The 21,727-nt window shown below is 40.5% G+C and overlaps 1 protein-coding gene across 3 annotated transcripts in view; it reads right to left on the minus strand.

Moving 5' to 3' along the window:
* Positions 1-10,564: 10,564 nt before the first annotated feature.
* Positions 10,565-21,727, minus strand: part of TSHZ1 (teashirt zinc finger homeobox 1) — a 56,694-nt gene continuing 45,531 nt past the window's right edge. For 2 of the 3 annotated variants that reach the window (XM_075022868.1, XM_075022867.1), the window contains exon 3: positions 10,565-15,133. In XM_075022868.1, coding sequence (XP_074878969.1) covers positions 11,949-15,133 — 3,185 coding nt within the window. In that variant the 3' untranslated portion in view covers positions 10,565-11,948. The remainder of the gene's footprint in view (positions 15,134-21,727) is intronic. The other variant, XM_075022870.1, reaches the window with a different exon arrangement.

Raw genomic sequence — 21,727 nt, forward strand, 5'->3', positions numbered from 1 at the left:
GGAGGGGCCCCTTCTCCCCTGCTGCTGGCCATGGGGGGCCCACGGGAGGCACCCCCTCCCCTGCTGCTATCACTTGAAGCAGCCCCCTCCAAGATAATTCAGAAATTTCCTCTTAAGTATCAGCAGTGCGTGTAGGTATTTGTTATCCCAGCTTGTTTTCATGTATATTTTATGTACCAAGCAAGGAGTGTGAGGAAAGAAGGGAGCATGTTTAAGCTTTCGATGCCAACTGAAGCAAGATAGACTGCACAAGCCATCACTGAGCACTTCATGCATTGCAACTTCATCGCTTTGTTTCTCGAGTTAGTTATTTATTAACAGTCACTGTATTGGAGCGTCTTGCATTTGAATAGATAAATGATATGTTGTTACTTGGAGCATTTTGTGAAGTTGTAATAATCTCTATTGACAATGCATCTATTAGTTTGGCACAATATTTTCTAGCCATCGAGAGGATTTTTATGGATCTGAATTCAACACAAAGGGCCCTAAACCTCAAGCCTTAGTTCTTTAGAAATCTGACATGAGAAATAGCAAAAGAAAATGAAATATTTTCCTCATTTGCTGATTATTTCCACAGCCCCTGAATGCCTATGAATAAACTCTGCCACACCACCTGACACAAGAAAAATAGCCATACAGGAAGCTTAATATTTGCTGTAACCTCAGTTTCCTGGAGCTGGAGCGCTCCCTTAAATAATTTACAGCTCTAAAAGTGAGATAAGACTATCTCCAGTTCTGGCTTTGTTGTGTGTCCTGGGTTATTCTAAACCACTTTCTGCAAGGGACATCCATCATTACAGACCCAGCTTTACCTTCATCCCACATAGACATCTGAGAGACAGCGACTGGAAAGAATGCCAGAACTGGAGATAGTCTGATGTCATTTTAATGACTGTAAATTATTTAAAGAAGAATACCACAGTCAGAGTCCCAGTCATTTGAAAGTGTTTGCGAAAATGTGTAAGAGGTCTTGAGTGACAATCTCTAGTACACATACGCAATGAAAATAAGGTTAACGGCTCTCATTTGAGAGGGAAGAAGTACATAGGGCAGAAGAACAATTGTTCAATTTTAGTCCGCTGGACTTTCAATAAAGAAGGGAACAACTCCACTCAGGAACTACTCTTACCAATTTTTACTACATTCCAGCAGCATTAATAAGATCAATGGTATTAAAAGCAATAAACACCCAGTCTCCCTGGGACCCCAACTTTTACCCGCTCCACTCAACACACTAACTTCAGCTGACATCACCGGTATCTAGCATCAGATTTCCTGGGGTCCAGGGGGCAGAGAAGTTCCAGGAGCTGCCAAAACTGTTTAGCTGCAGCTAGAAAGGAAGCAAGAAGGGAAGAATTATGAGGACAGTAACAACTGTTGTGACAGATTTGGATATGAAACTGCCCTGGCAGCTGTGACCCTAGACTGAGCTTAGTGGTGGGCAGTGGGGAGCTTCCTAACCCAGAGGGTAAGAAGGTAGAGGAGCACCACAAAGAGCATCAAGCTGACCTCTTGCCTCAGGAACTGAAATGGCTTGGACTGTGATCTTTTCAACTGCCTTCTTCAAAAGGAAATTTTAAAGACAGTGCGGTAACTGAAAAGACACTGGCAATGTCAAGAAATGCTTTCTACGCAGTATTACAAACTCTTTCACCACAGATTACAGCATGTGTCTTCTCTGCCATAGAGGCATTATCTCATCTCTTTAAAAGACGGGTAGGTTCAGCCACAGAGAGGTCATATTCAAAGTCACATACAGAGCTGGGAATTAGGGCCCATCAAGTTGCACTATAGCATTGTAAGACATGGTATCCGTTGAGTTCAGTGAGAAGCCCAGCATGAAAAAAAAAGATGACCTACTCTCATTTGAGGTGTTTTCCACTTCCACACGTGTGCTCAGACCACTATATATTGGCTCCAGGTCCTCGAACCATGGGAAATGGCAGGCTTCCTGCATGGCTGCTTCAGTTGTGTTCCTCATTTCAGGCCATTGTTCCAGACTGTATCTTTTGTTTGGGCCTTGGCAGGCAGTTAAGACAGAGAATGCTAATGAATGTCTTCGCTCCGAGCACAATATAAGAGAGGCATCTCATTTTCATTTTTTTTTTCCTGTGAGTTTTGAGTTTTAAACTTGAGCTTTGCAATGGAAATTAAATTCCCCTTAAAATGATGGGCTCTCCCCTTTGTGCAGACAGTCAAAAGACACTGGAAAAACCACTTCTCAGGCAAACCTGCTCAGTCTTAAATGTTAGAGAGCAGTACACACATGCAATTTATTGTTGCAGAATGGAAACTCTTGGATATTTATTGCTAACAATAGAAAATTCCTCTTCTACAATTTAGACCTCAAGTACCGGCCATACTTAGTGACTTGATACAGGTGATTGTGTTGCTTCAAAATTGGTAGGAGAAGCTGGCATCATCATAACACCACCTCTGGCTTCAGTTTGTTTCACCTAAATTTTTACCTCAAGAATCACGGGTGATTTCCTGACTTTTAGAGAAGTTCTCGGTGGTGGTTGTCAGCATCACCGTCAGCAACCCAGCTTATCCCAAATCTGCAAAGGAAGAGAGTCTCTTTTATATGTATATATACATTTCATCTGGCATTGCACAGAATTCAGTTTATCCTGGATTGATCATACTTGTCTGGTGTAAGCAGAAGTCCTAGTTTTCTACAGTTCTCAGGAAATGCAACCAGGAGCTCGATGCCTAATTAAACCACCTCCCCCAGATTCCTGGCCCTCTGCTGGCTGAGATTTTCCAAGAGTGTGCAAAGAATGGATTTGACTTTCAGCAGGCAGCGTTGAGCACCCGCAGCCACCACCACCTCCCAGGGAGCTCCTGCCTGTTTGACAGTTTTGAAAATCATCAAGTCATTAAGCTACTATTTAAATTAAGAGCAAGGACCTAATTTTAGGTACCTGTATCTGAAATCTGTGTGCACTCATTGCCATCGTTTCAAAATTCCTCGCACTAGGGACAGAACAGGACTTCCTCAATCCTAAATTCATACATCAGCTCATATAGTCTTGACCATCCCCTTTTGGTTCCTTTTCTTAGCGAAGTTGTCCGTGACTAGCCCTTTCCCGAGTCTTAAAATAAAGTAAACATCTTGGTGATTTGCATTTCTGTGTAGATAGTTGGGGTGTGTGTGCGTACGCATATGCTTGCACGTGTGCGTATCTAAATCAAAGTACTTAAAAAGCTTTACTGTGTCTTAATACATATTGTATATCATCAGTGGAAGTGTTCACTGTGTTCATGGAAAGGTGTGTGTGTCTCTGTGTGTGTGTATGAGAGAAAGAAAGAGCAAGAGAGACAGACGGAGAGAGGGAGAGAGAGTGCACCAGGAATTATCTATGCATAAAGAAATTAAAAGAGAATATTTTTCCAGAGCAATTGAAGCCCATCTCCTGAACAATGACGACAGCTCCTCATTTTCGACAACAATAGAGGGCACGTAGGAGTCAGCTCATTAGAATATCTGTGGCTCTTTTCTGTTCTCTCTGCATTAAGCCCCCATAATGTCAGTTGTCACTTATTAATGACAATTAACTAGTAATCAGCAGTGAGACTCTTCGAGGTGGTCCTTGCCTGACAGGTGAAGAAAGAGAACATTGCGTAGTGCCATGCAGTGACATGGAACCTTCAAAGGGAGCACGGCATTTCCATAAATTATTTCAGAAAGAAATTTTCTTTTAGACATTCTCTTTAAAGCATTAGGATCTTTAACCCTAGAAGGACTATACGGTTGCAGCTGTCCTCCCTCCCCCCCTCCCCTTATCGCTAGTATTGGATAAAATTGGAAGGCAGCCTGATCTGTCACGTAACCCAATTCCCATCTGGGGCTGGAATAGCTATCAACCCACTCTGCTGAAACTATAAATACCTTCCCTTGATACTCAACCTTAAGTGCTCACTTAAAATGATGCCCAGATATCAATAGTGAAGTTGCCAACTGAGAGCAGCTAGGTGGATGGCCAGTAGAGACTGCGACACTTCTATTATAATGTCTTGAAAAATTAAAAGACTCACAAGCGCTCAATTTATGTACATGCATAGCCTATGAAATCGCACCACCTTCTCCCCTGTTTCTGATGGCTTTTACACCCACTTGTTATGTCTCGTCTTAAATGAGACGATGGCAACTACTGCTACTGTGTGTTTTTAGAGCAACCAGCATACTCAGGGCCCTGGACCCTGATTGCTATTGCAATACAAATTCAATGTAGTTATTGCTCTTAGAAAGACCAAAGTGGGAAAAAACCCCAACCACCAGCAACAAAACAACCATTAAGTTTCTCCCATGCAAAGCTTTCCTCTTTCTCCTCTCCCTGACTTACGCAACACCAGGTGAAGAGCACTCACCATCACGTTTCATTCAAACTCTTTGCTCACGCTTCCCTCTTTATCTCTCTTCCCTCTCCCTGACCCTCCAGTTTTTGAACAGGCAACCCTGTGAAGTCTTTACATTGAATACTTCAGCTGTCCACTACAAAACCTTGTTTCCTTCCCGAGACAAATTCAGCCTCATTCCATGTTTTTTGCAAGAGGTCAGAGAGGTTCCCAAACATCACTCGGGCACGTTCATATCTCCCAGCACAGAGCCCCTTTGAGCTTTACCTAGCTAGGTCCCCTTTTGTTTTCTAACAGGCAAACAGGCCTTCCAGCCTTTCCCTTTTCACCCCTCTCAGTCCTAGCTTTCAAAATCCCTGCCATCTGCTCTTGCTAATAGCAATTATTCTCCTATCATTTCTTTTTCCCATCTTTTCCTTCTTCTCACAGTGGATCTCCAAGCTCCAATTCTTTTTTGTGCTGCTTTTATCCTTCTGATGGCTGCTGATTGTTAGACTCTGTTCTTAGTCGTTCCTCGGTCCTATATCTTCTTTGCACTTTTCCAGATTCCTAGTTGTCAAAGCACACTTAAAAAATGTGAAATGTGACACTCACCAACCCCCAAAACTGGGGCGGAGGATCCCCATGCAATGTTAAGTCTAGACCTGATGCCTTTTTTAGAGCAAAGCTATCTAATTTTTCACATTATCCCACCACAGAAAAGTAGTGATGAGAAATAGTAGAGACAGTTAATGCTAAATGCTACAAACTTTAGCAAGATAGCACTTTAGAGGCAGCTAAGAATACAACTCTCCCTTGAACATAAAGACACACATGACTGCAAAAAGAAATGTGCTATACGGTGCATCCTTGAACCACATTTTATCATCATGCTACACACTCAGATACTACTATATATAATTATTAATGCAGCATGCCCATTGCAAACATGCTGAGTGTGTTTGACCTTGGACTGCCAGGTAATATACCAATTGTGGGCAGTGTCTGAGGCTGCAGTGTTTTTCAAAGACAGCATTTGCACATTAATAAACTTAAAGCTTTTTTACTGTGAGGATTTTCCAGTTAAACCATTATAGTTACACTGGTAGCATTAGGCAGTTTCCCTGCCACAGCAGCCCTGGGCAGTTTTTCTTATTACAGAATAAAAGTGGCTTTTTCCAGTTTGGCTTAAATTGCTTCCAAAGTACTTTAGTCTAAATCGAAAAAAACTCCAGAACGAAAATGCCTAGGGAGTGACTTATACCAGCGAGAAAAGCCATTAATGAATCTCACATCCTACCTACAATGGGTCGAGCTATCCCTTGGAACATGGGATGAACAGAAGTGATCTACTACACAACTTTTTCACCTTTATAAGTACTAAGCAATGAGATGTCAAAGACCCTGAAGCCAAAGGGCAGCGTTTTCAAGAGCCACTTCTTGCACTGCCGGGCATAGAGGGTTAAGCTGAAGTGAAGAGGTCGTCTGAAAACATAAAACTTTGTACCCCTTTATCAAGATTAAAATCCCCTGATAACCCATTCCTCTCCCTCCCAGTCCACCCTCAAACTCCTTGCAGAACGATGGTGACTTGCAGAGCCGCTCTGCCAGTTCTCCTTGCTATGCTGGAGACTGGGGGGAGAGCGGGAAGAAGAGGATGTTCTTGACACGGAGCCTGTAGCAGTGCTTCCATGACAACAACTAAGACATTACACATTGGAACTGTGCAGCGATAAACTAAGCCTAACCAGGACTTGAAGAAGAAGGTTAGTTTTTACAGAACGCTGCAACTCAGAACTGCTCAGGTTAAACCATAATTTCTTTGCGTGTCCCAATATGCTGTGCAGTACTGGGGGGAGAGAGGAAGGCGAGAGTGGCAGAAATCTTGTTTTTCCCTAGCTGGGTTTCACTTCCAGAGGCAGTATTCAGGATTTTACAGCAATCGTCTCCGCTAGCTGCAGAATGGTGGCAAATGGCACGTGACCCAATCTGTCTGTCCACATCTGAAGACAACACCCATTTCCAAGATACAGCAATATATCCTGCCATTCAAAAATACCAAACCTCATGATTTCAAGTAATTCAGCAGGATTGCTATTTGACCTCAGCACTATGCAGTCTTGAGTATCCAAACTCCTTTGAAAGGAATGTCAAGGGATGAAGGGACTCTGAGCATGGTGTTACACAGTATGATATAATGAAACCGAAGTGCCAGCTAGCAGGTTATGCGTTTTGCCAAACTGATTTAGCACCCACCAGTCCACGAGTGAACTTACTTGAAAGAAACTGCTTGCTCTTAGCTATTGGATCTTCCATCCAGATTATAATGGACTGAACTCAACTACTTACTCTGATTATAAACTTTCCAGGGAGTAAAGAACGGTGCCTGAGAGCATGCTCTAGTGGCTAGACCTCTACCTGCTGGTCAGGAGCTTTGGGCATTATTTCTGACTACAGGACTTTTAGCATGCTGCTTTCTGGATTCCACCATCATGTGTGTCACCTTTTGGGTAGGAACTACGGGTACCACCCCACTTTGTGCTTCACAGACAAGCTCTAACACAAACTTGAGTCAGTACACACTCTAAGGAGATGGCTTTGGACAAGTTGTTATGCGTACCAAGACAGATGACTTCCACCTGCATGACCCTGAAAGGTTGGCCTATATTTGCCTAATGCGTCCCATCAGCCCTTAAGATTTCATAATGTATGCTGTTCTGAGCAAATGAGTCAGCTCTGGACTCCTACAGGAGCAGATGGGTTGCAGGCAACCAGACTCCAACCCTCCTTCCTCAAGTGACCGCGTGGCATTTGGCTGCAGGAGTCCTACATCTGACAAACCTGGTCAGGAACCTGTCAGGCTTTAATCTGCATCTTCAGACAATACTGACACAACCACTCTGGACAGAAGGACTGTACACTGTCACTATATTAAATTTGTTCAGAATTAGGCTGTACTGATGGTCAACCCATTGTGCCCTGAACAATTTAGTTAGAGAAATGCTTCTTTTAAAAGAATGAATAATTTTAACAGTTAATCCTCCCCCACATTTTTTACACTAGGAAGTTCATCCAGAAGTAAAAACCATAAAAATCCTGACAACTTGGCCACAGCTAATCAAATTTAAACTTCATATTTTTTACAGGGAAGGGGAAAAACCAGAGGTAACAGTAGTTAAGATAAAAACTTACTAGACACATTTTGACCATGCTGACCCTGATTCAGCAGGTCACTAGACAGGACTGGAGAGAGGAGTGTAAAAAAGTGATCTTCACAACAGAGTAACTGGAGCTTCTCATTCTCAGTGGTACAGTATCACATTTTACTTAGAGTAGCATCTTTCATCCCAAAATGTGGTCACTCCACCTACCTGTAGGATGAAGGCTACTATACACACAGTGATGAAAAGAAACTATGCAAAGCCACATGAACCATCATAAGAAGAAACTCAATCAGAACAGCAGGGGGAACAAAGATTTGGAAGAATCATATTATCTGGATTTGTATCTGGCCAGTAAATTGGGGTTAGCATTCTATTTTCATACATGGACAGAGAAGGACCCTGCTTTTAAATTTCAGTGAACAGATGGTGAAATCCCACTTCCTGCTACTTTCATGCTGGGAGAGTAACTCAATTCTGCATCAGCCAGGAGACCAACACCTACAGAGCTGCGAGAACACTCCACATGGAAACTGGCCTCTCCTTGGAGGTCTCCTAACCAGGACCCCTGCCATATTATTTGAAGAATATCACACGCTCCAATTTGAGATGGCTTTGGAAATTGCAGGCAGAAGCTGATGCAGTGTGCCTTGATTAGCCTAATGCAAGGTAATGTGTATATTTTTATGCCTTTATACTTAATTGCAATTGCATTTTAGCGGCCTCGATGATAAGGACAGATTATGTTTGGTGTCATTATTACCAGCGTAACTACCTAGAGAAAGCCGTAACAAAGTTACGTTGCAGAAGACATTAGTGAATATCCCACCAAATGCTATTAAAAAAGAAAAAAAAAGTCATTTCATTCAGGACTAATGTCATCAGTACACAGACCTCTCAAATTTGCAGTGGTTTGCATCAGCTTCAAAATAGCAACACAGAAAAGTGCACAGAAGCAGAAATCAAATCCGTGAAACAGACAAACCAAGCTCTTCCCCTCTCAGAATAGATACAAGCAAACATGTAAATACCAGCCATGCAATGCTGAAAAAAAAGTAGCTTTATACACCTCTGAAAAGAATCAGATACAATGAGTTTTGAATACATCACAAAACAGGTATACAGGCTTACAGAGGCTACTACGGGTTTTAAGGCTGTTACATCTCTCTTCTTCAACACCAGTCCTGAAAGGCTATGTGGCCTCTTCCATGCAGTAGCTTTAGTAGCTACTAGTAGAATAGCACAAACTTACCTTCATTGAAATCTGACTGAAATAAAGAAGAAAAAAACCTGCAAACCAATTTTGAGGAAAAGAGTAACTCGGTTTTAAACTGTGCAATTTTTTTTAAAAAAGGAAATTTTTCGGAAATGCAATATTCAAACCAAAAGTGGCAAAACTCCAAAGAATAAAGATCATACTGTCACTGTGCTTCATTTTGTTAAGCAAGTGAAACATCAGAGCCCTCAAATTTTCAGCTACTTCATATTTCAGTCTTAGAAAGTGTTACATCAGCATAGTCACCAGGTAAGGCTGCTAGTTTATTCTAAATGGACTTTCTTCAGATGCTGGCACAGATGATGAGTGATTGACCAATTCTGAAGCTATCAGAACTGAACGGATTTAGCAATGTCATAAACACCTCTCGAGGGAGTCACCTGGTGTTGAGAACTCACTTTACATGCCGTGTTTCAAAATGAGTTTTAATGGATTTACATTAGATTCAAACCCACTTTAGAGCTATTATTTCTCCCTTTCAACCTTTTCACCCACTACTGCAATGTAATACAGCATATTCTATAATCACATGTTTGCAGGCCTGTGGTAAAGTAAACAAAACTTCAAAGGGTTATTATTTAAAGACTCTGTATTACAGCCACAGGCCTGACTGTTATTCTTCCTCACCACCCCTTGGGCCCAAAGTACATAATCATCCAGTAATTGAACTGAAATGTCTAAATGGCTAGATCCCCTGAAGGACATAGGTAGTTAGCAGCGAAGAAAGTAAGGGACATTTAAAAAAAACCTCATGGCACTTTCTTGCACTACTTAGAAATACTATGTAAATGTAACCGACCCGGACCTGCTAGGCTCTTGCAGAAAACAGAACAATGCATGAATATTTCTGGGGTTGTAACTAAAGATTAAATGTAGAACTGCGCTGTATTTGGAAGCAAAGGTCTTACATTCAAATTACTTTCAGAAGAACTGAAAAGAAGGAGCAGAAATACACATACGTACACAGAAGTATATATAACGAAATAGTATCACTAATATCATGTGAAAGCAAACCCCTCTAGGTCCTCATATTTAATAGCCCCTCCAAAAAGTGTAATGGATAGCAGATCCCAGGCTTTCATACACTGTAACTGTCAAAGCACTCAGGAGATAGAGTAGTGAAGGCTCTGACAGCTCTCTTTTACATTCTAAATGACATCTGCATTCAACAGAACAGAAATAAAGATTAAGGGAAACACCTGATATGATAGCACTCAGCTTACCTCAAAATGCAATATTTAAAAAGTACAGAGAAACGCAGGTCTGCCTTCTTGTACTGTAAGTAAAAACTGGTGTCAAAGCCTCAGAGGTCTTCACCGCTGCCAGAAAGGCAAGTACCGCAGCATTCAACAGACTACAGGGGCAGAAGCCACAGCCTCTGACTATGCAACTGTTGAAATCAAAAGGTGTTTTGCCTGAGAAGGAAGGGAGGAGATGGTCTTTGAACACACACAGAAAATGACTACGGGCACAGTCATACAGCATAGGAAAATCAACTTGGCCGAAACCTTTGCAGCCCTTCGTGTACTTCAGTGATGAGCAGAATGCCCGTCGCTAATTGATGGCGACCCACTGATCCTGTACCTTCTGCGGTACGTACCTGCTGCAAATCTCTTTTAAGAGGTTATTAGTATTACGGCTTCAAATGAAACACGTCAGCTTACAGATCATGAGAGATGATTTCAAATAGATTTTTCCTGGTTGATTATATAAATGATGCCTCTTATTGCTGGAATAACACCTCAAAGGCAATATAATGACGACATGACAATGTATGTAAATCAAGAACTGCATGTGGGTTTATTTTACACTTGAGAAAACAGTGGATTTAATTGTGTGAACCAAAATGTACTGTACAATATTAATGATAAAACATCAAAATGTATAATTCATAGTGCATTGCTTGCTTTATTTTTATTTATTTATTTTTTTGTCAGATAGTTCCTTTAAGTACATGCATCTGGAAAGATGCAGGTGCCAGTAAAATTCCTCTATTTATATCAAGCTGCAGGAACTAAATTTTATTCAAAAAGTGTGGTTTTACATTATATACACAGAAATCGAATATAAAATGACAATATAAAAAGTTAAAAGAGAAAGCATACAGCCAGAAGGTACAAAGAAAGTTGAACAGTTTAAAATGGTACGATATGTAACATGTATTTTTTTAAGCTGATGCTGGCAATTTACAAGGAACAGAATCCAACATTTGCCCCATTTTTTTTGTTTTCATTTACCAATGCAGCACACTATAGAAAGGTCAGCTTGTACCAAAGCTTAACATTTGTAAATAACTATAAACTGCAGTATTTTACAGGAAAAAAAAAAAAAAAAGGAAAGAAAAGAGCATTTTTACACTTGTTTTAAATAACAGCTTGCATACTTTTTTTTTTTTTGCCAAAAAGTGGCAATTCTCAGCATCCAGAGGGTTTGGGCATAGTGGCAACTTGGTTTGCTTTTTTTTAATTATTATTTAACTTATACAGTTGTGGCTTCCTAACCCCTTGAGTACTACACAGCTCTCCTTCTTCCAAGGACTGCATGCACAATTTCTTCACAAACCAGTTCTGCATTAAAAAAAAAAAAAAAAAAGAAGCTCATTCATTTAAAAAAAAAAGTTTTGCTTCCGACACAGCTTTTATTTGAATGAAATGCCTTTAAGCCTTTTGTTTTGTTTTGTTTTTCCTTATTTACTCACTTAGTCACTGGGAAAGGCACAGAAATGCTATTACAGTTCTCAGAGGGTTAAAACTTGACACTACCAGGTTCTGTGACCTTTATTGTCATGGCAACTTTGTAATTTTAGGATGTCTCTTTATCATTGTTCTTTGTGTCTTTCTTTACGGCTAAATTAATGTCTCTCAATAGTGTCTCCCACTATATTCTACAAAAGATAGCTTAACATCAAGGACAGATGTTGAAAATAAAGGTCAGACTTTGACTCACAAAAAATAAAAACAGAAACAAAAAATAACCATGCACAGATCAGACAAAGAGCATATAAATATAACTACAAAATAAGTGTAAGAAAAAACAAGGTCCAGATAGGCAGTTCAGCAACAAAAGTAAGACTGATTTCAGAGGCTCAGGTCAGGCCTAGTGCAGTACTATGAAGAAGTTTAGTGCAATGTTCCTGTGGTCACTTGCATACCTGGCTGCTTACCTGGACGCTATTGTTTTTCTAACTCAGTTACATAGATCAGATGGTCCTCTGGGGACTTGCCATGTGTTTTACTAAGGTGCAGTTTGACTGCATGCTTGCTTGCAAAAGTTCGGTTACAGAGCTTACACTGGAATGTGGAGCCTAAGTCCTCCTCGGCAATTCCAAGTGAGCCCAAAGTCTTGTTTGCGAGGACTTTTGAAACATTCTGCTGTTCTTGAATCTGATTAAGTGGCAACTTTGACAGATCCTTCAAACTAAACCCTAGGTGTGTCTCTAAGTGACTTATGTATGTAGAAGCAGTCCTGAACTGAGAGGCACAATCATTGCAAAAGAAAACAGGATGTCCTGTGTCCAAGTTCTTTAAAAATTTAGTTCCACCTGTCCTCCTTAACTGATACTTCACATTGGCCAGCCAGTGGCTAATTGTGGTCATGGAAAGACCAGTAAACTTAGAGATGTGTACCCGCTCTTGTGGACCTAGGTCCGACATAATGTATTTGCCTTCTGGGGTCTCCCTCAAGCTGGAAGCAAACTGGGCTTGAAGGATCAGAAGATGCTGAGGGTTCCAGTTGGACTGTCTGCCCTTCCTCTTGTGTACTGGTGACAGTTCATCCAAAGCTTCCTCAAAACTGCTCCCGTCAGCATCAGATTTCTCTGACACCGTAGATGGAGTTGAAGACTTGGGTGTCAAACGCCCTGTGAGGTTCTTCACCATATCAGAAATATCCAGCAGGGCGCTCTCCCTCAGCGGGGATGAGGCAGAGTCAGCCACACTGGAAACAAGAGGTTTATTTTTGGACTTCGTTAGATCAATGGGTTGATCACTGTTCTCATAGTAATACCGGTCAATAGCATCAGCCTGCTTGACCGGAGTGGTTGGGTAAATGGGTTTGTCCAACATGCTGTTGCTAATTTTGTACAGCATGGCCAAAGGGTCCAGAGAGGGGCTTACCGGCTTAGAAATTTTGCCTAAGTGAGTATTCATAATGGACTGTAAAGCGCTCAACGGATTAATGAAGGATGGCTCAGGTGAATGATCTGTGATGATTCCTAAATTGTTACAGCCATTTGCAACCTTTGTTTTAAGTGGCTCTGTACCATTTGGCGTATGTGCTTCTGCTGGACTATCCTTTTTGACCTTCTGAACTTCTGTCTCAGAGCTCTTCTTCGGCTGCTGTTTGTTATTTATTTCTTCTGCTTTTGGGAAGTCCTTGTTTTCTTTAGCAGCAGGTGACATGGGTTTGACTGGTGAACTCTTCTCTTTCTCCAAAGGCTTTTCTTCCTTCTTCACATTGATTTTACCTGTAACTTTCTCCACTAGTTCTTCCATAGCAGATACATTGCTCTTGTGAGGTGGGGGTGTGAGATTGCCTGGGGAATGGATGAGCGCATTGTGTTCTGACGACAGTGATTTTACACTGCTCGCGTAGGACGGCTGCATTTGAACACTCTGCACCGCAGGTTGAAGGGGTTTGACTGTTCCTGGGAGCTGGTAAGCTGCATGAATACTGGGATATCCTCCCCAGGAAGGGGCTCCATTCTGAGCTTTGCTGATAGCCGTTGTCACTGTGTTCTCCAGGGATTTCAATATGTCTATTCCGCCTTTAGGACTATCATCTAGGTCCTCCTCTCTGAGGTACTGATACAAAGTTGTTGGCTCAAATTTCTCTGTAGTGTCCTCATTCTCTTCTTTAATCTTTTTCTCTGTTTCACTGACCACCACCTTTTCCTTCTCCAGGTCTTTCTTCTCCTCTGAGTTTGTGGAGCCCGCTGGGGAATCAGGCTGCTTTTTAATGTTGGAGGCTGGTAGCCTTGTGTGGGTGGTGGGTGGAAGAGGTATAGACTGTATCTTCTCCTCCACTACAGGGTCCAATACTAGCTGTTTGCCTTTTTTGGAAGCAGAATTGGTCACCTTCAAGAAATGACCAGTGACCATCATATGAGCAGTGAGCTGCTGCAAAGTGTCATGGGAACTGCCACATTCCATGCATTTCAGTATTTGGGCCTTGCGTGCCTCAAACTGCCAAGTGTAGCTAGCACCATTTTGATAGCCATAGCGGTTATTTGGAGTCACATAGGGGTTGGCAGTTTTCTGATCCTTTGCAGACTCACCCAGTGAAGCTTCTGCAGTGATCCCTGTCGGCTCAGGTGAACAAGGTGAAGCTAAGTCCTGAAGTGCTCGCTTTTTGGTAGAAGGGACCAATTTAGTGATGGCTGGTACTGGCTCCTTCAGAGGCACTTTCTGGTAATGCTTTGTTTTTATCATATGGACGCTGAGGTCTTGCAAAGACTCAAACGAATGCCCACAGTACATGCACTTCAGCACTTTTTGGGCATCCTCTTTGCCTTCCATTTCCATAAGTGATCGTTTTCTAGGCTTTGACCACCGTTTGGTCTTATCAGCTTCTTTATCTCTGTTGTCATCACGGTAATGTCCAGTTTCATTCATGTGCACTGTTAGCTCCACCAGTGTGTCATAGGCTGCACTGCAGTCTTTGCATCGGAACTTGCTAGCACCGGTGAACACAGACCCATAAAGTTTATTGTTTTGCCGGTAAAGCTGTACTGTGCTGAAAAGACTAGGCTCTGGGAGAAGTCCGTACGATGAGGTCTGCTGCAAAGTTTTAGCTAATGCAGCTTGGTGCCAGTCGTAACCCGAGCCACCACTGTTACTATTACTGTTACTAGTATTACTGGTGGTTGTACTGGTACTAGTGTTGGTACTGGTAGTACTAGTACTCTGGGAATTGGCATTGGTGTCAGTACTGGTGGTGTTCTCATTCTGGCTGATTCCATTGTTGCTGGTGGTTGGATTGGATTTCTTTAAGTCCAAAGCTAAACTGGACCAGCAAGTCTCTGAAAGCAAATTTGCATACACAGCTTTTATTTGTGCCAAGCTGTCCTGTGGATAGGAAACATTGTCTGTGCACTGAGGATCCTCTTTCTCTTCTTTAGAGGAAGTGCTTTTGAAATGGGCCAGCTGATCGCTGTTTTCACTAAACGGCGAACCATAGCCTGCATCCTGATTAGTTGCAGTGCTGACTGGGGAGTTCTGGTAGCTTTGAGCCTCTTTGATCTCCGCTTCTTCATTGCACAAATACTCATTCTCCTGGATGTCCAGAGACAGCCCATCATCTTCCACGCTGTCTTCATCTATTTCTGCTGCTTTCAATTCCTCCTCAGGAACATATGCTAAAATACAGGAGGGGAGACGGGGGGGAAAACAAGACAAAGTTATCGAACACACACATTTTACATCGTTGCTGTCTTCTGTACTAAAAGCAGTAACCATAAAGACAAATTTTGAAGATACATCCAGAAACCAAACTCGCCATCACTCACACACTCCACATACTATAAATCCACATACTCTGTCCTGGTTACAGTTTGATATCAGTGCTACCTAAGAATAAACTTTGACTTCAGCAGTAAAATATGTGCCAGGACCACAGCAGATACCATAATATCAAAACCAAAATCAAACAAAGAGCCTAGTAAACCAGTTTTTATCAACTTAAAAAATGGCCTGGCACTGAGCTATATTTACTGCACTACGTATAGGCAACACGTTGCAGCTGACCTGCACCCCTCAGACCTAGGCACTCAGAACCACTGGCTTGACCAACTCCATCTCGTCAGTGCCATCTTTTCCAGCAAACTGGCTTTAGTTACAGCTTCAAGGGCCATTTCTGTGCCACTGACACCTGACTTCAATGGAGCTATATGGGGCAAGTGTGTCAGGTCAGCTGTTCCAGGGTCTCCTGGTGGCTGGCTGTACTGGGTCCATCTGAGAACAGAGCAGCTTTCATTTTTACAAGGTGAAAAGAGAAGCAAGACTATGTTTTCTGAAATGGCTAGCATATACTTTGCCTCCTGTTATGATCTGATGTGGGTTCTGCATTTACCATTTTGAAAACAGCAGTCAGAAACTAAAAGTAAATGTTAATTTTTAAAAGCAACAAACAAAACACTTGAGACCTCCATCCCAGCTTAATTATTGGCTCACGGTAAATATAAAACTTTGCTATTGTATTGCTACCTGGTAAAACTATACAATCTTACCAAACTATGTGTTTATCTATATCAAACTATTTTTTAAACTAGCAAATGTGATATTCATGAGCAGATGGCCATTACATCAAAACACATTTACTCCAAGGGCCCAATTCACAGAAGTGGCTTACATGTACCGAAGTGATAAATGTACACTTTTATTGCAAAGCAGAAAACATACTTGTACACATTTCCCTCCAGTTTTGTAAAAGAAGCTTAAAAAAATCACAGTGATAATGGAATGTAGATCATTTATAAGCATGTCAAGGTAGAAAACACGGATTGTGAGCAATTTTCAGTAATTGAATAAAAATATGTCTCCTTGTCAGGTGAACTGTGCAGCAAGTGATGCTGAAATGTGGCCTATGTCATTCCAAGGTACAATACTGAAAAAATGCCAGAAAAAGAGGCTCTTCTGCTCCTATGTGATACGAAGAAAATACATATTATCATGTTAACAAAGCTGAGGCCTTCTTCAACTGGGGGGAGCGTAAGTACAAGTTGAGCTCCTTTTTGTACACAGTTGCTAATACACTCTGAAAGTTCTTTTCTGAAAAATAAAAATAATTTCTCTCATTGTAATATGAACACTCTTTGAAACTTTCTTTTTTGTTAGAAAAGTAATAGTATTGCATTCTGTATTCACCTTTGCAATTCAGTCTTAATGCAGCCCCTAACTACTTCAGTCTGATCTTTTAAGATAAAGCAGGAAAGTAGTCCATCTAGTACTGGGGTAGTGCTAAACCTTAAGAAGCCCACTGCATCTTTCATATGCCCTCTAAGTGTCAAATTTTTTCAGAAGATAATTTGTTCTTTTGGGTTTTTAAAAAGTTTTAAGCAGGGTCCAATTCCTTACAGATCCATCAGCCTCGGGTGTTTTCTAATATATTTAAAAGGACTGGTGAGTACTAAGCACAATAGAAGTCACTACAGAAATCATCCTGGAGCCAAAGGCCAGGAAGATGCCAGAAAAGCATTATAAAACCAGAAAAAAAAAAAAAATCTTAAAATGCATTTAGTCCATAAAATGAAAAATAAAATACAGACATAGCAAAAGAACTAAGAAGTCAGTCAGCTTTCCAGTCTTGCATTAATGCTGCTGTTGAAACACTCTGCAGGTATCTGAGCACAGTAGTACTGCTGCAGTTCTGAACTCTAGGTTTGCAAGCAGAATTCACTCCCACGGCTACAGTCTAAGATATCTTAGCTCTCTCATTAAACACACCTGTTTTCAGTCATTTCTAACAGCAAAAGACAATACATTTTTAAGTTTCAGAAAAGTAAACAACAGTTATAGAGGAATATGGTTTATGATTCTGAAATTACTTTCAAATAAAAAAATAAAAAAACTCTGAGGCCTAAAATGCATAAAAATGGACAGTTACCATCTGGCATTTTTATTTAAAAAAAAAAAAACAACAGAACTTAGTAATGATCAGCAGACAGTCACCAAGTAGAAGCTGAAAACTGAGGGGGCCCACATTCTGAGCTTTTATGAACAGCTATCTTCTTACTAACCTCAGTGGAACTATGCCAATTTTCTCTAATTTTCACATCCCAGTATTTTTAATAAATAGATATAAGAAACTGTTGAAGGTGCTGAATGTTGCCATAGTTGATACAGGATTTTGTAAGAATCCATATGAATTATCTGCTTACATCTCTTTACTTAATTCTAAATTGCATAAATATGTATTTTTATAATTGCTACATATAACCATCTAAATATCTGCTTAAGTAGAAACTCTAGTCAAGCCACTGCCCTACCTTTTATTTACCTTTATTTATTTATGACGGTGTGTTTTCTCTATTCTTGTTCTTTTGCACTTTACCATAAAAATAAAAGGAGCTAAACCACACAAGAAACGTTAAAACTACATGAAAGGTCGGTGTTAAACTGTCAAAGCAAAGAAACTGAGTGTTAGGGTGAAATATCCATCTTTCACTTACTTTCCTAGTCTTAGGTTCTGCTTGAGACTACTACACGATTGAGTTCACTCCCTTAACAATATATACTGCAATATAAGAGTTAAGAATGTATGATTGGCCAGGACTCTGACTTTCTATAATTTCAGAATTTAAGCCAGATTCTAAAAAAAAAATAAATTCATTTACATCATCTGCACACCCACATGTCTGTACAGTTGTTATCTGAAATAACATAAAGAAATGATGCTTCTTAACCAGAGAGTAACTTATCCAAAATGTTTATTTTCTATCATTGCAATCAAAAAGATTTTATTTAACTCCTTTAGTTACCATAGGATATACAGAATACCTTTTCATTCAAGACTACTAATGTTTATAAGATGAATAGCAGCACACTCAACATATGGTATTTTGCAAGGTCAGTGCAATTCTCTAACTGAAAAGGTTTCTGTTAGAGCTAATTCAGAAGCACACAAAATGAAGAATGTTAATTTCTAAAAACATGCATCTTTTACTAAAATTCTCACAGAAATTTGACAAATAAGCGAGCTGCAGAATTTTAAACACAGCAAAAATATTCCTATTAGAATTACTTGCAGAGACAAGTAATATTCTATGTCAAATAAAAGCGCAAGATGTTCAGATTCTCCCCCTAAATTATAATAGGTAGATCAACAGACAGACAGATTTCAGACAGCATATCTTTCTGTGACCAAGAAACTCTCAGCAATCTTCTCCAGATATTCCTGCGTCTGCAAAGACACTGTTGGGGTTTACACTTGTCCTGAAACCACACAAAAATACCAAGAGCAGATATAAGCAGTGATCCTCCTCAACAAAAACTATATCCAAAGCAGAAGAAATTACAGAACATAATGCCAGCTTTTCTCTTCCTTCTCATTTGTGCATCCACAGACTCAGGCAAATGCACGGTGGAAAAAGAGGAAAAAGCTTCAAATTCCAGACAACTAAAAATTAGGGGGAGCAGTTTGTATATATTAGCCTTGCTAATATTTTTTGCCTATAAAATGTGCCTTCTGGATGCCAATGCTTCCCCATAGATACACTGTCATCTTTGAGCAGTGTTAAAAGCTGTGCATTCTAATCTAAGTGGACGTGAGACGCTATATATTGTACATGTGAGTAGCCCAGCACATTGTGTTTGCTTCAGTGAGAATATTTACACTATAAATACACATCCATTGTTTGAAAAAGCAGACAGAGATCCAAAATGTAAGGATGTGGTTAAAAATATAAATATTCTCACATAAAACCTTTCTGTAACCTCGGACCTGTGCTTTTGAAGGAATCTGCCTCTACGGAGATATTCTTTTCCATTCAAAAAGGGATTCAGTATTGAATACATTATTTTGAAAAGAACAAAAAGTAATCATTGTGTTTAACAGTCTACAAAATTAAATGTAGTAAACTCTTCAAGACCTGATTTTAAAGCTTCCAAATAAATAAATAAATTTATTCAGAAGAAACACCTAAGTACTGAAGGCCACAATTCAGTAAAGCAGTTGAATACTGAAATAATTTTCACTGAAATACATATTTCGTAGTTTCAACAAATAGGGATGCGTTTAAGTCTAAAATTCTTCACTAAATCAGGGTCTACTCTGGAACTAAACAATAATGGCACGATGTGAGTGTTCACCATTTTTCAACAGATGTATTTCCACAGCTTCTAATATTTACCCAGCCAACAGGAGACAGCAGCTGCAGAAGTTTTCACAGCCCACACTGTCACCTTGCACAAACTGCACTCTAGGCTGGGGGTGACTTCCACTGCACACAAGAACACATTTCACATCTTGGGCAAAAAAGTACGGCTAGAAAAGACAATCTATAGCCACACATCTCCCTCGTTACAGAAAAACATGAGGGAGAGGAAAAAAAAAACACTTACAGATATGTTTCCAGTATACAGTCATAAGAGTTTTACAAAAGAATCCAAAATCTCACATTGTGAGAGGTTAACATGCCTGCTGGAAGATTTGCAAATTTTCTATATTAGTATATACAAATGTTCATACAAAATTCTGGCACAGATGCTACAAATCTGTGTGTGTGTCTGTATTACAGTGTCACTACAGTGGAAAAATATGGCTTAGTTATGACAATGGCTGAGGAGCAGCACAGACTATCAGGCAACCAAATAACCTTACTACAGTGGTTTGTGTCTTTCATTTCTAATTGCAGCAAAATGCGGGGCAAAATACTAGAACTGCCTACCCTCTAATTCTAATGCAATGGGTCTGAAAAGTAGATAAGGTACTGTAACAAGAACAACCTCTGTGCTTCTAGCAGGTTGAATGATAACCCTTAAAGGCATTCCATTAAAAACCAACAAAAAGCTTCTTCACCTCCTTCTCTTCTCTCCCCTATCCCCTTAAAATGAACGCTGCAAATTATTAGCCAACACTGGCAATTGGAGAGCGAAGCAGCTTGCATGCGGGTATATTTTCACAGTGATTCTAATCTGAGAAATTTACTTGCTCTTCCCCTTCTATCTGATACACTATACATTCAAGCATTCTCATTAGTGTTCGGATCACCAAAGAGAGCCGGAGATGAATCAGTCCATCCACCCCTCCTCTCCCTGCTCTGTCGAGATTATTTCATTGAAATGTTCATTTTCATCCCTGCTGGCAACATTAGAATGGAAGTATTTAACCTGTTTCCATTACTTATACAAATTACCATTATGGGGTAGGACAGATGTTAGAATCATGCCACATAACTGACTTCCATACATTCTTTACAGGGAGGATAAGAAGAGGGAAAGCTGTTAGATCATATTATCCAGTCTCAATAATGTTCTCTCTGCTACCAGATTCATTAACTTCCAACATCAACGTTTCACTTTCTTTCTGCGTGAAAATGCTCCATCTCCTTGAGCTCATTTAATTTGGAGCAGGAAATCTTTGTCAGAAATAATTTTTTGATCAGGTGCTCTAACTAAGGGGTGAAGGGGGGCTGGGGAAAGAATAAAGAAAAGGGGGGGGGAAACCCAACACCTTGTCGAAAATGTTATTTCTCTAACATGGATGATGAAAGAGAAGTCAGTTAAGATGCTGGTACTCAAAGATGGCTGTCACTTCAGATAGGGGATGGCACGACTCACCTAGACAGGTGACGCTTTGGTGGAGCAAAGGCTTGCTGCATTATTGAGAGCACCAGAGATCAGGATGACAAAGACTGTAGGCCCAGGGTGCCTGGGGCTCCTAGAGAAGTGACTTCAGCAGGCATATGGATTTCAGCCTCCATTTGCATCACTAACTAATAGTGAAGTACAAAACAAAAGTTCGGTGATTAAAAGGCAAGCACGCGGGTACATAAGGCAAATACCCCAGTCACCGTCAGCAGTAACTTTCTATTCATTTTGAAAGAACAAAGTAAAAGCTTATAGTGTTTAACTAAGAGAAAAAATGGTCTTATTACAAATAACTTATTCAAAAGGCTTTCTTGTTCAACTCCCTATTTTCCTGCTGAATTATCTTCCTGCCCTCCCCTTTAACGCTTGCTTAAGGCTTTGTGCTTTTGCCATCCCAGAATATATCCTTGCGCTCTGACTGTAGCTGGGAATCACTGCAAAACGCATTGAATTTGCCAGCCCTTCTCACATGAACAGGTTTGCAAGAGAAAGTTTCAGCTCGGAGTACAAACAGCGAACACGGTTCTTACAGCATTCAAGGCAAAATGCTGCAGGAGAGGATTGGCATGAAAAGCCCGACGGTCTGAATTCCCTGATGGTGGTGGCCAGGTCACTGGCAGGGATTCTGGGGCTTTGTTTTGTCT

The sequence above is a fragment of the Buteo buteo genome, chromosome 3, assembly GCF_964188355.1.
Source record: "Buteo buteo chromosome 3, bButBut1.hap1.1, whole genome shotgun sequence".
Lineage (NCBI taxonomy): Eukaryota > Metazoa > Chordata > Aves > Accipitriformes > Accipitridae > Buteo > Buteo buteo.